The sequence below is a fragment of the Xyrauchen texanus genome, chromosome 35 (genome assembly GCF_025860055.1).
Source record: "Xyrauchen texanus isolate HMW12.3.18 chromosome 35, RBS_HiC_50CHRs, whole genome shotgun sequence".
NCBI lineage: Eukaryota > Metazoa > Chordata > Actinopteri > Cypriniformes > Catostomidae > Xyrauchen > Xyrauchen texanus.
In genome coordinates this window covers 11419959-11436253 of record NC_068310.1, presented here as the reverse complement: position 1 = coordinate 11436253, position 16295 = coordinate 11419959, and the positions used below count along the sequence as shown (strand labels likewise).

General features: G+C 44.1%; 1 protein-coding gene across 1 annotated transcript in view; it reads left to right on the top strand.

The window, feature by feature from the left end:
- LOC127629008 (sterile alpha motif domain-containing protein 10-like) overlaps positions 1–16295 on the top strand; it is a 128538-nt gene that overhangs the window by 91504 nt on the left and 20739 nt on the right. The window contains exon 4 of the mRNA XM_052106016.1: positions 5649–5789. Coding sequence (XP_051961976.1) covers positions 5649–5789 — 141 coding nt within the window. The remainder of the gene's footprint in view (positions 1–5648; positions 5790–16295) is intronic.

Below are 16295 nucleotides of genomic sequence, written 5' to 3'. Positions count from 1 at the left end.
TATATATATATATATATATATATATATATTATTATAAAAAATATATATTATTATATTTATCTCATGATGTTACTAAATGTTAGGTCTTTTAGTCAACTTATTCCGGTCTCAACTTATTTTTATGCTCCTCTGTTTTTTGTAAGTAGTAATAAGTACTTTTCTTTATTTTTCTTTTTTTTATGTTAACTTGTTTTTGACAGCACCTCTATCACTGTCTACAGGGCATTTTTTGAGAGCATATTAATCTAGTCTACAGAGAATTTATCTATATGCACTCTCTGCCAGAAAACAAAAGCAACAGACAAACAGCATTCCTGGACAAATGGTTTCTGGGGGGCTGAATTCAGAAGTACTGTGGTCCTGAATTTGTTTAGCTCTGAATTAGAGTGTGTGTGTGTTATACTAGAAAGGTTCATGAAATGGGCATCTCAATGATGTGCATCATGGAAGCGCCATCTCAATATGAAAAATGCACAATGTATCTTAGGAAAAATATCTTCAAAACATTGTCCAAAAATGTGCTTCCCACAGCACCTTGGGCTAGTTTCTGGCATATTCATTATTCTGTGTAATATTCTCATTTGTCAGGATCACACCCTGCACTAATTGCTCTTTACAGCTTATTGTGAGTGACTGGGAAGCAAATGCAGCCCAACAGCAAAGTGTAATCCCCATAAACTCCCCATAATTCCCCATAATGCCCCATAAACCCCTAGCAGTTAAATACACCAGCAATTGGTTTAACAGCCTATACATCAGGCTATACTTTCGGGATATACTGCTGTGATGGGATTGATGCTTTATAGCTTTAGGAGAGAGGTTTGGAATGATTGTTACACTTAAGCTTGTTGAATATGAATCGGTCCTTAATTTGTTTAGTTCTGAATTCGATTTTGTGTGTGTGTGTGTGTGTGTTGTGGCAAATAGGAACAGCAGAACTCATACAGTGGGCCTAAAAAAAGTACAATATTCGATGATTCTTTAATCGACTCCCCAAGTAATTATGACTTTGTGGTGGCATTCATGTGCATTCAACTCATAAATATGATCATTCCGACGTGACTTGAATGCGCACCATATTTATTTAGCCTGCTTTACAAAGCAGACATGGCCAAACTACGGCCCTTTGGCCAGATCCGGCCCACCACATGGTTTCATTTATCCTGAAATGTATGTATTTAAATGAACTTGTATTGGTACCTTACATGCCTCCACAAGTTATGACAGGGTTGCCAGATAATTGCATATAAATCCACAATCAGAGCTTTATACTTGAACAAATTGAAAACAGAAAAATATCTTAGCTCATTTGTCCTTAAAATGCAAGTGAATGGAGATTTTTCTTTTGAAGCTCCAAAAATCACATACAGTCAACATAAATGTCATCGATACAACTCCAGCGGTTAAATTAAGGTCTTCTACAGCAACACGATCACTTTTGGTGTTAAAATATATATATATATTTAAGCACTTTTTAAATCACACTTCCGTTTGCAGCGGTATGCGCGTGTGACATAATCACATTGGCATTTGAAACACGTCGGAACTGACGCAAGTGCGCCACAGCCGGGAAGAGCAGCATTGTTTACAAGTGAGGATGAGGAATGCTGTACATTTGGTTGGCTTTGGTTTAGATCTGTATTTATCTGTTTCTTTACTCACAATAGAGGGTTTGTGTCTCTTTAGAAGACATTAATAACAGCTGGAATCATATTGATGACGTTTATGCTGACTGTCTGCTTCAAAAGAGAAATCTCCATTCACTTACATAAACACCTGGGATATCATCAGGGTGATTAACTAATGAGAGAAATTACATTTTTGGGTGAACTATCCCTTTAAAAGTGAGATTCTACTCACTCATTTCTTGTCACTGAATAGCTTATATTTTTCAAAAGGTTGCTGTGGCTCAGGTGGTAGAGCGTGTTGGCCGCTAATCTCAGGGTTGGTGGTTCAATTCCTGGCCCACACAACTCCACATGCTGAAGTGTCCTTGGGCAAGACACTGAACCCCAAGTTGCTCCCAATGGCAGGCTAGCACCTTGCATGGCAATTTATATTGATATAAAGGGGTTTATATGAACCTTCGCTAAACTGTGGGAAAACTACGGAGCCCTCAAAGTGACCTGTCCAAAAAAAAATCAAAGACACACTTTCGCGTGCGGACGAGAAACTTTTGCGTGCGCACGAGAAAGTATCTCTTGTGCACGCGAAAGTTGCACAGGTCACTTCGGGGGCTGCGTACATATAAAGCAAATGTGACATGAAAAACTTAATTGTTGGAGCAACCGTGTCATTTTGTGGTACTTCTATGACACTTTTGGCTCACCTATCGGCTGTGCAGGATATTCAACCCTATCCTTTGCACTGAAAAAGCAAATCTCTATCAGTTGAGCTAGTATGCAATTTGATTACACTTAAATAAGCTTGTGAATTTAGTTGGTTACTGTATGAAATGCAATGCATGTTAAAATGTGTCACCTTACAAGACTTGCGCCTTAAAAGTAAGTGTTTATAAACTGATAAACTTTAACCTGTCAATCAGTCATGATTGGTGTGAAAGTGTATAAAAGCCATTGTTCCCACGATCCATAAAACGAGGCACATACAAGCAATTTGCAAAAATATAGGTAAAGTAACTTGATTCTATGAGATCAGATTGAACTCAGCTGTCAAGAGTGTTTTTTGCTGGACTTTGATAAAAACTAAAGGCTATTTTAAAAAAGGAACAACCCCTTCAATATCTCCCATCCTTGCTGTCTGTTTTATATGGAAATACCTCTGTAACAGTTATAGCATGGGCAAGGAGAAGGCAGGAACCGGCTGAACAGCCAACATTAACTTTAATTATATAAATCAACATAAAGCATAAACGAACAGATACACATGCAGCATTGCCGCGTGTGTCTTTCTCTATCGAACTGGCACCTCCGGCTACCCTTTATCTCGTTCTCCCATTGATCAGATGATTCAGCTCCGGCCGTGCACCATCTCTTTCACAACCTCAAAGCAGGAAAGTCAACTGTTCTGCCTCTAACCACTGACTCAGATGAGACATTTTCAGAATGTCCAAAGCTTACAGAAAGTTTCAGTAATCTCCAGTAATCTCACTTATGAAAAAGTAATTAAATGCCAGTTAGTGGCATTTCTCAAAGGATAGACCACGAAGTTCTCCCACATCCCTGACAGACCTTTAAAAAGGTTTAAGCATTGGATGGTGTTCAGGTGTGTGTGTATGTGTGTGTGTGTGTGTGTGTGTGTGTCAGTCCAGTCTCTGAGTATTGAGGAGTCTGATGGCTTGGGAGAAGAAGCTGTTACACAGTCTGGCCGTGAGGGCCCGAATGCTTCGGTACCTCTTGCCAGATGGCAGGAGGGAGAAGAGTTTGTGTGAGGGGTGTGTGGTTTTTTTGTAAATGTCTTTGATGGAGGGAAGAGAGACCCTGATGATCTTCTCAGCTGTCTTCACTATCCTCTGCAGGGCTTTGTGGTCTGAAACGGTGCAAGTCCCAAACCAGGCAGTGATGCAGCTGCTCAGGATGCTCTCAATAGTCCCTCTATAGAATGTAGTGAGGATGGGGGGTGGGAGATGTGGTTTCCTCAGCCTTCGAAGAAAGTAGAGATGCTGCTGGGCTTTCTTGGTAATAGAGCTGGTGTTGAGGGACCAGGTGAGGTTCGCCGCCAGGTGAACACCAAGGAATTTGGTGCTCTTGACGATCTCCACAGAGGAGACGTCGATGTTCAGTGGAGAGTGTTCACTCTGTGCTCTCCTAAAGTCAACAACCATCTCTTTTGTTTTGTCCACATTCAGAGACAGGTTGTTGGCTCTACACCAGTTCGTCAGCCGCTGCACCTCCTCTCTGTATGCTGACTCGTCGTTCTTGCTGATGAGACCCACCACGGTCGTGTCATCGGCAATCTTGATGATGTGATTCGAGCTGTGCATTGCTGCACAGTCGTGAGTCAGCAGAGTGAACAGCAGTGGACTGAGCACACAGCCCTGGGGGGTCCAGTGCTCAGTGTGGTGGTGGTGGAGATGCTGTTCCCGATCCGGACTGACTGAGGTCTCCCAGTCAGGAAGTCCAGGATCCAGTTGCAGAGGGAGGTGTCCAGGCCCAGCAGGTTCAGCTTTCCAATCAGGTGCTGAGGAATGATTGTGTTGAATGCTGAGTTGAAGTCTATGAACAGCATTCAAACGTATGAGTCCTTTTTATCTAGGTGGGTGAGGGCCAGATGGAGGGTTGTGGCAATGGCATTGTCTGTTGAACGGTTGGAACGATACAAGATCGTACTCATGATGTAAGGGGCCATTCATGCAGTTTTGCAAAAAAAAAAAAAAAAAAAGCTAGATGCTGTGCAAGGAAGAGAATAGTCTCTATTCCAGCACTTCCATTAAGCATGGTAAATTATATAATTAAATAATTATGGAAATGTATAAAACTATTGATTTTAGGTTATATACAGTATTATTAGAATATAAACAATGTATTTTACAATTATTGCAAAATATTCAGAGTTTAAGAGTCTGAGCTCTTGGGGGCTCTTGTTTTTGATTTTCCGATGTAAATTTGTTTTTGGATTTATTTATGAAAACTAGGACAGATAATTGACAATGTCACGTTATGTCACCGCAAACATAAAAAGAAAATAAATATATAATTTTTTTATGTTTCTAGAAATGTAGTTTGATGTAACAACCTGGACCTACCAAGTTACATAATTTTGGCCTTATATGGGGTCCCGAAACTCATATGGGGGATCTGGGACCCCCCCATTCCCCCTCAATTCGAACACTGGTTTAAAGGTGAAGAGAGACGGAATTGTTTGCGTCATACACAGTGCCTCACAGTGACAATTAAGTCAAAAGCTAAGTATTACGTTTTTTACAATTAAGATTTAACAATTAAGTTAAAGCTAAGAATGGAGCTTTTCCCAGAGCTGGTTGTTTTGCATTCTGTAATTGCCTTATACGCAAAGAATCGGTCATACCTATTGAATCCGTATCCTACATTTAATCGGTAAATATAAACTTTATATTACATTTATATTTACATAAGATTTTGATATCATCATAACTTGCAACTCTATGTTTGATGACATTGCAGTGCATTCTGACTGTACAAATGTTGTACTGAACCTCAACACACGCCCTGCTTAGTGTGTTTGGAGCAGTAATTACTACGTAGGGATCCTGCGAATCAAAATGCTGCATATAAATGCAATGCTGCCTTACAATTTTGCCAAAACGAAATATCTTGTGGTGACAAAATGTTTCTGCCTATCTTTTGGAACAGCCTTTGCATCTAGAGCATGCCTATAATACCTTAAAAATCTGTGTAGGTTTTTGAACAGAGCTGAAGTTAAAGTCTTATGAAAAGTGTGTCATTGAGTTTCCTGTTCTGAAAGTTAATAGAAATGCAACAGGATATCTGAAATAAATGTTCTTGGGCAGGCCTGTTCTGTTGGCAAGACTTTACCTATGACATTAATTTGATGGCTGCTGGGATGATTTAAACTAACTTGAACAAATTCCATGCTATTGATCAAATTTCCTCCGGATATAATCAGTTTTCTATCCCCTCTCCATTTCAGAATGCATTTTAACTGTCATTCAAACCCATTCACCCTCTCTCTCTCTCTTTCTCTTTCAGGTCGTGCTCTTTTGAGGTTGAATGGGGAGAAGCTGGAGAGGATGGGTATTGTACAAGAGACTCTGAGACAGGAAGTGTTGCAGCAGGTCCTACAGTTGCAGGTCAGAGAAGAAGTACGCAACCTACAACTGCTCAGCAGAGGTGAGAAATTAACACCTGTAACATTCTGAACATTTCTAACTTGATACACAAGACAATTTGCATGCAATTACTGCATTTAACCTTTAAAGGGATAGTTCACCCAGTGAAAAATCTTTCATCATTTACTCACCCTCATGTTATTTTAAACCCATATTTCATACCCAAATAAAAATCAGACAGCATATTGTTTACATCTGAATCAGGTTCTAAAACATTCAGAAAATTGTGTTTATAACCAAGAATTTTGGGTTTCTTTTCACTTTTAGCTTGCTTAAACACAACTTTTCAAAGTTTCAAAAGGACATGAAGACACAAAGTATGAGGGTCTCCTCAGATTAGACACATCCAAACTCCCACCTCAGCAGGTGTCAAACCCCAGTGTAACCCAACCGCACATTAACAAGGAAAGGGAATTAGAGACCACTTAAGCGCTGTGTCAGGGAATTCTACCAATAGCTTTGGGGGCAAATTTAATTTAACAGTTCACCAAGTCCTGGCCTCCATGCTATGATAAAGGGAAACTAATTGAGCCACCCAGTGGAAAAATCCCAACTTGAGGTTCAGAGAGGGCAGATAGGTGATGGTTCAGAGTGGTGAATGGTCAAGTAAAAGTGCCGTCAATGCTGATTAGTTTGTTTCTGATAGTTGCCATCACCTGTCAGACTGAGTTAAGCCTGGCCCAAGGACTCTTTGATTGGTAGGGCTGGAGGACACTGCTTATCTGCAGTTTATTCTTAGATGTGCCAGTCTGTGTCTCTCAGCCAGCAGGGTTTCCAGTGGATGTCTAAAGAGAGGCTTTGTATAGCAGACTGTCATATTGAATTAATTTGGCGTGAATGGAAATATGACATATTGATCGGGCAAAAATGAGACAACTGCTCTGTCATTATAATGGTCTTTATCTCAGTTTTGAATAACCGATGATCTCTACGTAATAGAGCTGGGGCGGGCAGGTGTGTTTGGTGCTGGACATATCAATTAAGGTTTTTGAGCTTTTGTTTACCTTTGTTTAACAGACCTTAAAGGAATAGTTCACCCAAAAATGTATATTCAGTTCTTGTTTATTCACCCCTCATGTTGTTCAAAACCTGTATGACTTTCTTCTGCTGAGGAACACAAAAGGTGTTGTTTTACAGAATATTCACACTGCTTTTTTCCATACAGTGAAAGGGAATGGTTCTTTGGGCTGCCAATCTCCAAAAAGTACAAAACAAACAATACAAGCACGACAAAAGCAGTCCATGTGACTCAGACACTATATTTAAAGTGTTCTGTACACATACGATCGCTTTTGGAATGGAACAGACTGTAAGTTAAGCTGTTATTCACTGAAAATCTTCTCTTCTTTAGCTCTAAAAATCTCATTCACGTTTTTAAATATCCAAACTTGCCGCATTAGAGATGTTTTAATATGCACAAGGGTGAATGAGATCGAATGACCCTAGAGGTATGACAAAGGGCATATTTTCACCAGGTCCCAACCAGGTGTGACAAGACAATTTTTGTGGCACAGGTGACTCCACCCACTGTGAAATCTCATTACTCCAAAATAATTCACTTAGCACTTCATTCAACATTATATATGTTCTGATTGGTTTGATTTTGTGAATTTTCACTTTGTGTGTGAACAGAAATATTACTTGATAAAAAAAACTATTCACATACATATATGGTCATGACACGATTTTAGCCAACTTCTAAAATATCATGATTTTTATTTTTGACTACCTCTGGAACCTGTATCTGTGAAATATGTCTATGTAATGCTCACTCTTGATACCTGTATAAAAATGTGATGGAAAGTGAATCTGACACTGGATGTCATGTATGTCTTTGTTTATTTCGTTAAAGATACATGGCCTGAACAGCCCAGATGGTTTTTAGGAGACTGATGCGCACCATATGATAGAATATGCCTAACTTGTTAGGTGTTATTTGGTGGAAATGCAATACTTTATGGATATAACACATAGTACATAACAGTACCACGGTAATACCATGCTTTTTTCAGACATGGTACTAGGGCTGGGTATTGATACAGATTTCTCGATTCAATTCGATTCCGATTCACAATATCTTGATTCGATTCAATTCCGATTTTATTTGATTCAATATTTATTCTTATGGGTTTATTTCATTTATAATGTTCCTTTTGATTACATATCAAATATAAATGATCTCCCAGCTAATACAGTGGACCTTTTAACTAGGTACATAAGGAACATATTACATTTTACTAGAAAAATTGTATTAATCTTTAAAACTTTTGGTCACATTTTGACTTTTTAAAAGTCTCTAACAAAAACAGCATGTCTGTAAACAGTGCCTTTAAATGAGTGCATGCTAACAAGAGAGGACTAAAATTACCTCATCTGTGCGAAGCATGATTAGAATTAAATTATTTTTTTTGATTGTTTTTGATCAACAACTGATTGTAAAGAACAGAAAAGGTATTAAAAGAGACCGTATTCAATGACAAATGTGTTGTTGTGTTCTCGTCCTTAAACCCACATTACACAGAATACATTTTACTCTCAACAGGCTGTGAAAGGATCTCCCAGCTGAACACTTTATGACTAAACTACACAATTACTGGTAAACATTTACCAGCTAGTTGACAATATGTATATATTCACTTTAGTCGCATAGTGCAAAATATGGTTGCAAATATAAGCGATTTCCTCTCATTGTAGTGGATGGTTGCACATTGAGTTAAAGATCGATCTTGGGATTTAAGAATCAATATCGAGATTGTTCAAATGAAAATCGTAATTAATCGCATAAAAAATATATTTTTACCCAGCCCTACATGGTACCATGGAATTACCTTATTTTTAGACCACTTTCACCATGGTAATACCATTGTATACTTTAACGTACCATGTAAATACCATAATGTATAAAAGTGTGGGGTTTAGATCTGTAAAGGTACTCCTGCATTGCACTGATTGCATGGATGTATGATTGATTGTTGTGGTGAGCAGGGCAGGGCTGAGCGCCCATCTGGGGAGAGAGAAGGCAGTAAAGATATCCAGTTGAATTGTGACTAATTACCATCTCTATGTTCACAGTGAGAGGGGGAGATAAAAAGATGGTCAGTTTACAGAGAGAGGAGAGAGACAGGCAGACCAGAGTCTTCATGTCTGTTTCCTGAGGGAGAGTCTTGTGTTGTGTGAAGCTGAAAAGCGGACTGCTTGTTTGAGTGACGCTCAAAAACGGACTGTTTATTTGAATGATGCTGAAAAGCTGTCTTGTTCTTTAAGTAAAGCTGTACAGCAATTAAAGCAGTCCACCCAACAACTCCCGGTCGACAACCTCCTGACCTACCCTGAGCTGAAGAAATCCATCTTGCAGCGGGTCGGCCACGGTCCCGAAGAGCATCACCGGCGGTTCCGAGCACTGATGCTGAGTGAAGACAGCCGCCCGTTTGCCTTCGTTCAACAGCTGCGCTCTGCCTGCCGATGGTGGGTGCTGGCCGAGGAGCGCAGCGGGGGCATCAACAATCTCGTGGTACTGAGATCTACCAAAATAGGTAACACAGTTGTGATAAAAGTCTTACTTTACAGAGCTCTATTCCCCCTCCTCAGCCTACATTGTCATCCCCATCAGACATAATAGATGATCAAACTCTAATCGACATTTCCGTAAAGGAATCTCATTTATCCCCTGATGGAAAACACCAGTTACGCCAAATCCTGGAGTCAAACCTTCAAGTATGTACCCTCTGGCCTGGGCGCACGGATGTTCTCCAGCACCACATCTACATCACTTATCAAGTACCCATCAAGCAACTACCATATCGCATGCCACCTCTTAAACAAGCTGTAGTAAGAGAACAACTTGAGGAGATGCTGAGAACAGGAGTAGTAGAACCATCTCATTTTGGTTGGGCATCACCTGTAGTCCTAGTCCCAAAGAAAGATGGGAGTCTTTGATTTTGTGTGGACTACCGAAAGATTAACACCATAACCGAGAATGATGCTCTCCCAAACATCGCCAAGATTCTTGAGTCTCTTTCGGGTGCTGCCATTTTCTCCATGATAGACCTAAACAATGGGGACTGGCAGGTATCGATGGACCCCAAGAGTAAGGAAAAAACTGCTTCAGGGTTATTGCAGTTCAACGTCATGCCTTTTGGATTAAAGAATGAAACTTTTTAGAGATTAATGCTGTGCTTTGCCGATCCGATCCCAAACTAGCTGGATCAACTAGGGGTGAAGCCTTCACTCTCCGCTGAGCATACCTTGTCAAATCAAATCACTTTATTGTCACACTACCATGTACACAAGTGCAACAGTAGGTGAAAGTCTTGTGTGCAGTTCCGAGCAACATAGCAGTCATGACAGTGATGAGACATATACCAATTACAATAAACAACATATTTACACAACACAATTTACATATCAAATGTACACATACTTACACAACACAATAATAATATACAATGTACAGTAAACAATACACACAATATAGAATACACATACAATACAAATAAAAAATAAGAGTATATAAAAAATATATATACAGTAGTTATATTGTGGAGAATATATTTGACAGTCCAGTGTGAGATATAAGATTAATAAAGTGCAGTGCTGATTATTGATCGTGAGAGATTAAGTGTTCAAATGTCTGATTGCTTGGGGGAAGAAGCTGTCATGTAATCGGCTGGTGCGGGTCCTGATGCTGCGATACCGCTTGCCTGATGGTATCAGTAAGAGCAGCCCATGACTCGGGTGGCTGGAGTCTCTGATGATCCTCCAAGTTTTTTTTCACACACCGCCTGTTATAGATGTACTGGAGGGAGGGAAGCTCACCTCCTATGATGTTTCTGGCAGTTCGCACCACCCTTTGCGGGTCTTTGCGGTTGTGGGCGGTGCTAATTCTATTACTGGTGTAGAACCATGTGAGAATGTGGTGGTTCATTCCAAACTTCCTCAGCCATCTCAGGAAGTAGAGGCACTGGTGAGCCTTCTTCACTATAGCCTCAGTGTGGACGGACCATGTGAGTTCCTCAGTAATGTGGACACAGAGGAACTTGAAACTGCTGACTCTCTCCATCGGTGCTCCGTTAATGGTGATGGGTCTGTGTTCTCTGTCTTTCCTCCTGAAGTCCACTACAAGCTCCTTGGTCTTACTGACATTGGGTGAGAGGTTGTTCTCCTGACAGCAACATGTCAGAGTGTGCACCTCCTCTCTGTAGGCTGTTTCATCATTGTCAGTGATCAGACCTACCACCGTCGTATCGTCAGCAAACTTAATTATGGCATTGGAGCTATGTGTTGCCACACAGTCATGCGTGTACAGGGAATACAGGAGTGGGCTGAGAACACAGCCCTGCGGGGCTCCAGTGTTGAGGGTCAGTGATGAGATGTTGCTGCCCATTCTAACCACCTGATGTCTGCCTGACAGGAAGTCCAGGATCCAGCTGCACAGCGAGCTGTTTAAGCCCAGTGCCCGGAGTTTCTCATCAAGCTTGGAGGGCACTATGGTGTTGAATGCTGAGCTGTAGCCTACAAACAGCATTCTCACATATGTGTTCCTTTTTTCCAAGTGGGAGTGAGCAGTGTGTATTGTAGATGCAATGGCATCATCAGTGGACCGGTTCTTGTGGTAGGAAAACTGCAATGGGTCCAGAGAGGTGGGCAACACAGAGCAGATGTGATCTCTGATTAACCTCTCAAAGCATTTGCTGATGATGGGGGTCAGAGAAACAGGACGCCAGTCATTTAGGCAAGTGATTTTGGCTTGCTTCCGAACAGGCACAATGGTTGACGTTTTGAAGCATGTGGGGACTACAGACAGGGAGAGGGACAGGTTGAAAATGTCCGTAAAAACACCAGCCAGTTGGTTCGCGCACGCTCTGATGACGCGGCCCGGAATGCCGTCTGGACCCGCAGCTTTACGGATGTACACCCATCAGAAGGATCCGGTTATATCCGCAACAGAGACGGAGAGTGAACCAACCAATGCATTGCAACAGCGCATCCGCTGCCATATTGAGGTTGCCTGGGATGTGAGTGGCGCACAGCAATCTGAGTCACTACTGGCTCCAAAGGAGGAGATGGCGGGCAAGTTGTGACATGTGACAGGAGCACACGCCACCCTGGTGATTTATGTATTCTACAGTAGCGGTGCTGTCTGAATGGATCAAGACATGCTTGCCCTGAATTAGTAGGAGAAACCTCCGTAGGGCAAGAAATACAGCCAGCAACTCTAGGCAGTTGATGTGCCAATGCAGCGGGGGCCCTTTTCAGGAGCCAGTGGCTGCTTGCCTATTGCACACGGTGCCCCAACCCTGCTTGGAGGCATCTCTGGTGACCAGAACACGTCGGAACACCTGCTGGAAGGGGACTCCTGTCTAGAGAAAACAGAGGTCTGTCCAGGGTTTGAAAGTCTGGCAGCAGGCGGGGGTGATGAGCACACGGTGCGTGCCGCGGTGCCATGCCCATCTTGGGACTCGAGTCTGGAGCCAGTGGTGAAGCGGTCTCATATGCATCAACCCCAGCGGCGTGACCGCCGTGGAGGACGCCATATGCCCCAGGAGCCTCTGGAAATGTTTTAGAGGAACCTCGGTGCCTGGCTTGAATAAGGTGAGGCATTTCAGCACTTACTGTGCGTGCTTGAACTCCATGCCAAGTAAAGCAATGCTCTGTACTGGGGCGAGCTTGCTCTTTTCCCAGTTGACCTGAAGCCCTAGGTGGCTGGTCATCCACTGTGTCTTCCACATCATCCACATCACCTGGTCCCTGTGGGCCCATAGTAACTCTCAGGAGTGGGCCAGGATGAGCCAGTTGTCGAGGTAGATGAGTATGCGGATGCCCAATTCCCTTAGCGTGACAAGGGCTGCCTCTGCGACCTTCATGAAAACGTGAGGGAACAGGGATATGCCGAAGTTGAGGACTTTGGGAGGGCCTGGCCGTAGAACGCAAACCGTAGGAAGGGTCTGTGTCAAGACAAGATGGAGACAGGGAAGTACACATCCTTAAGGTCTATCGCTGCAAACCAATCTTGATGCCGGACGCAAGTTAAGATGTGTCTTTGCGCGAGCAAACTCAGTATGCCAATTAAAATGTTATTTTACTTTCACTTTGTCAATTCAATGACGTAAAGGGAGGCATGTGTCATTTAAAGGGAGAAGCGAATATAGGGGTGAGGCTAGTGCACCGGGAGTGAGACGTCACAAGTGAACGCAGTACTCGTGAGAGGGTTGTCGGAGAGGATTGAAAAGAATGAGTACTGTGTGGAGTGGGGTTTATATTTCCTGTCGGCCTGACGCTACCAGACACGCTGTCATCATTGAGTCCGTGAAATGGGGCGACGCACTTTCACGAACCAGCTTCATTCTTAAGCCGTCCAAATGTGAATGCACGGTCAGATATAGATTAACCTTGAGCCCACTGCAGTCCCAAAACACTCTTCAGTAACCTTGCTATCTGCCAAACTTGGTCAGTAACACAAAGCCGTTCTCTCACACAAACATTTTAGCACACACACACACACACACACTTACCATTCAAATCCGCACTTTTGATGTGTGTCTACTGGAAGAAGTGAACGCTCTTAGTAGCTAATTTCCCAAGTTTCTGCAATATTGTTTTTTTGTTTGTTTGTTGTGTGTGTGTCTTTTTGTTTGGTTTGTACCCTTCTTCTACTAATTGCTCATTTAATGTGATCTTTTACATGTACAAATTTGGAGTTAATGTGGACATGTCTTCTGTTGCGGAAACCCGGTTACTTCAAACTGTGACCCATATCTGCACAGATTCACATCCTATGAATTGTATGAATGTGAAAAAGAAGAACAAGAAAGAAAAAAGAAATTAGTAGTTGGGACTGGAACTATTGTTCAATGATCGTTTATTTATTTATATTTTAAATTTTTTATCAAATTAACTTTTGACTTTGTTATATGAGGGGTGTTAGTTAAACCCTTTGAAGTTCATTATAGTGTTAAAAGGAAGAAAATTCAGATCCTGTGTACATTTTTGTTTTGTTGTATGTAACAGGTGGATTTCTTATGCTCTCCTGGGTTAAATTACATTGTGACAGCCATAAACCTGTCTGGCACCCGAACTTTTCAACATCAAAAAAATAAATAAAAAATAAACATTTAAAATTAGGGTGGACACCACCATTACAGGTGACTGAGCAATGACAACTTGTTATTAACTTTGCAGTGTTTATATGTAACGGTTACCCTGTCTTGTCCCTCTGTTGCCCTTTGTTTGTGATTTTGTCACTTGGTATTTCTTAGTTTTCACTTTAGTCCCTTATTTAACTCCACAGTCCTCTGTTAGCGTTCGTGTTCACTGTTCATTGTTTACACCTGCCCTTGTTAATTTGCCTTTGGTTTCTGTTAATCACCTCGTTATCTTGTTTGAGTTCTGTTCTTTCATTGGCCCCTTTTCCCATGTTTTGTGTATTTATACCCCGTGTCTTTGTTCAGTCTTTGTCGATCGTTGTTCGATGTTTGCCTGATGTTTGCGTCTCTCCCTTGTTCCCTGTTTGTCTCTACCGTGGTTACCTTATCTAGTTTATGTTTCTTTTCCCCATCGTGGGTTGTTCTTTTGTTCATTTAGTGTTTTGGTTATCAAATAAACTCAAACTGCGTTTGGATCCGCATCTCCTCGTCAGCCTCATTATTCAGACGTTACAGAACGATCGAACACACAATGGATCCAGCAGTTTTTCGAGCGAATTACGATCTGCTCAGCCTGAAGCAAGGGGACCGACCTATAGAAGACCACATCCACGACTTTCTGGCTCTGGCAAACGTTTCAGACTTTCCTAATTACTCCCTCGTGGTCTTCTTCCGAGGCAACCTGAATGACGGGCTGAAGGAGCGGCTGCCACCGGCAACGCTGCGACTGGACGCTTCACGCGTTCGTTGAGGAGACCCTACAGATCTGCGGTTCTCATTTAACAGTGGACATCATCGAGGAGAACCCCGTAGCGCCTCCCGCAGAATTGACCCTCCATTCGCCCGTGGTTCGTCCTTTCGCGCCGGTCAACGAGCCAGCGCGGTCCACTTCGTCTGCCCGGAGAAGGAGGAGAAGACAAGCTTCCGCCTCCCGGCCCATGCCGGCCCCTGTCAGCGAGCCCGTCCCCACGCCAGTCGCATTCCACGAGCCAGCGCGGCCCACTGCGTCTGCTCGGAGGAGGGAGAGAAGACGGGCTTCCGCCTCCCGGCCCGCGCCTGCCACGGTGAGCGAGCTAGAGCCCACGCATGTCACGGTGAGCGAACTAGAGCCCACGCATGTCACGGTGAGCGAGCTAGAGCCCACACATGTCACCGTGAGCGAGCCCGAACCCTCGTCAACCACGGTAATCCAGCCAGAGCCTGTAGCCTCAGACGTCAGTGAGCCAGTGCCGCTAGCCTCAGACGTCAGTGAGCCAGTGCCACCAGCCTCAACCGTCAATGAGCCAGTGCCGCAAGCCTCAAACGTCAATGAGCCAGTGCCTGTAGCCTCGACCGTCCCTGAGCCAGCGCCTGTAGCCTCGACCGTCCCTGAGCCAGCGCCTGTAGCCTCGACCGTCCCTGAGCCAGCGCCTGTAGCCTCGACCGTCCCTGAGCCAGCGCCTGTAGCCTCGACCGTCCCTGAGCCAGCGCCTGTAGCCACGACCGTCCAAGAGCCAGTGCCAGTAGCCGTGACCGTCCAAGAGCCAGTGCCAGTAGCCGTGACCGTCCAAGAGCCAGTGCCAGAAGCCTTGACCGTCCAAGAGCCAGTGCCAGTAGCCATGACCGTCCAAGAGCCAGTGCCAGTGCCAATGGCCGTGACCGTCCAAGAGCCAGCGCCTCTCGAGCCCCCTAGGGTTCCGCCTCCCAAGTCTCTCAAGTCTCTCGAGCCTTCCAGGGCTCCTCCTCCCGAGCTTTCCAGAGCTCAGCCATCCGAGTTTCCCGAGCTTTCCAGAGCTCCGCCATCCGAGTTTCCCGAGCTTTCCAGAGCTCCGCCATCCGAGTTTCCCGAGCTTTCCAGAGCTCAGCCATCCGAGTTTCCCGAGCTTTCCAGAGCTCAGCCATCCGAGTTTCCCGAGCTTTCCAGAGCGCCGCCTCCCGAGCTTTCCAGAGCTCCGCCTCTCGAGCCTACCAGGGCTCCGCCTCTCAAGCCTCTCGAGCCTACCAGGGGTCCGCCCCTCAAGCCTCTCGAGCCTCCTAGGGCTCCGCCTCTCAAGCCTCTCGAGTCTTCCAGGGCTCCGTCTCTCAAGCCTCCCAAGCTTTCCAGAGCTCCGCCTCCCGAGCTTTCCAGAGCTCCGCCTCCCGAGCTTTCCAGAGCTCCGCCTCTCGAGCCTTCCAGGGCTCCGCCCCTCAAGCCTCTCGAGCCTACCAGGGGTCCGCCCCTCAAGCCTCTCGAGCCTCCTAGGGCTCCGCCTCTCAAGTCTCTCGAGTCTTCCAGGGCTCCGTCTCTCAAGCTTCCTGAGCTTTCCAGAGCTCCGCCCTCCGAGCTTCCCAGAGCTCTGCCTCTCAAGCCTCTCGAGCCTTCCAGGGCTCCGCCTCTCAGCCCTCTT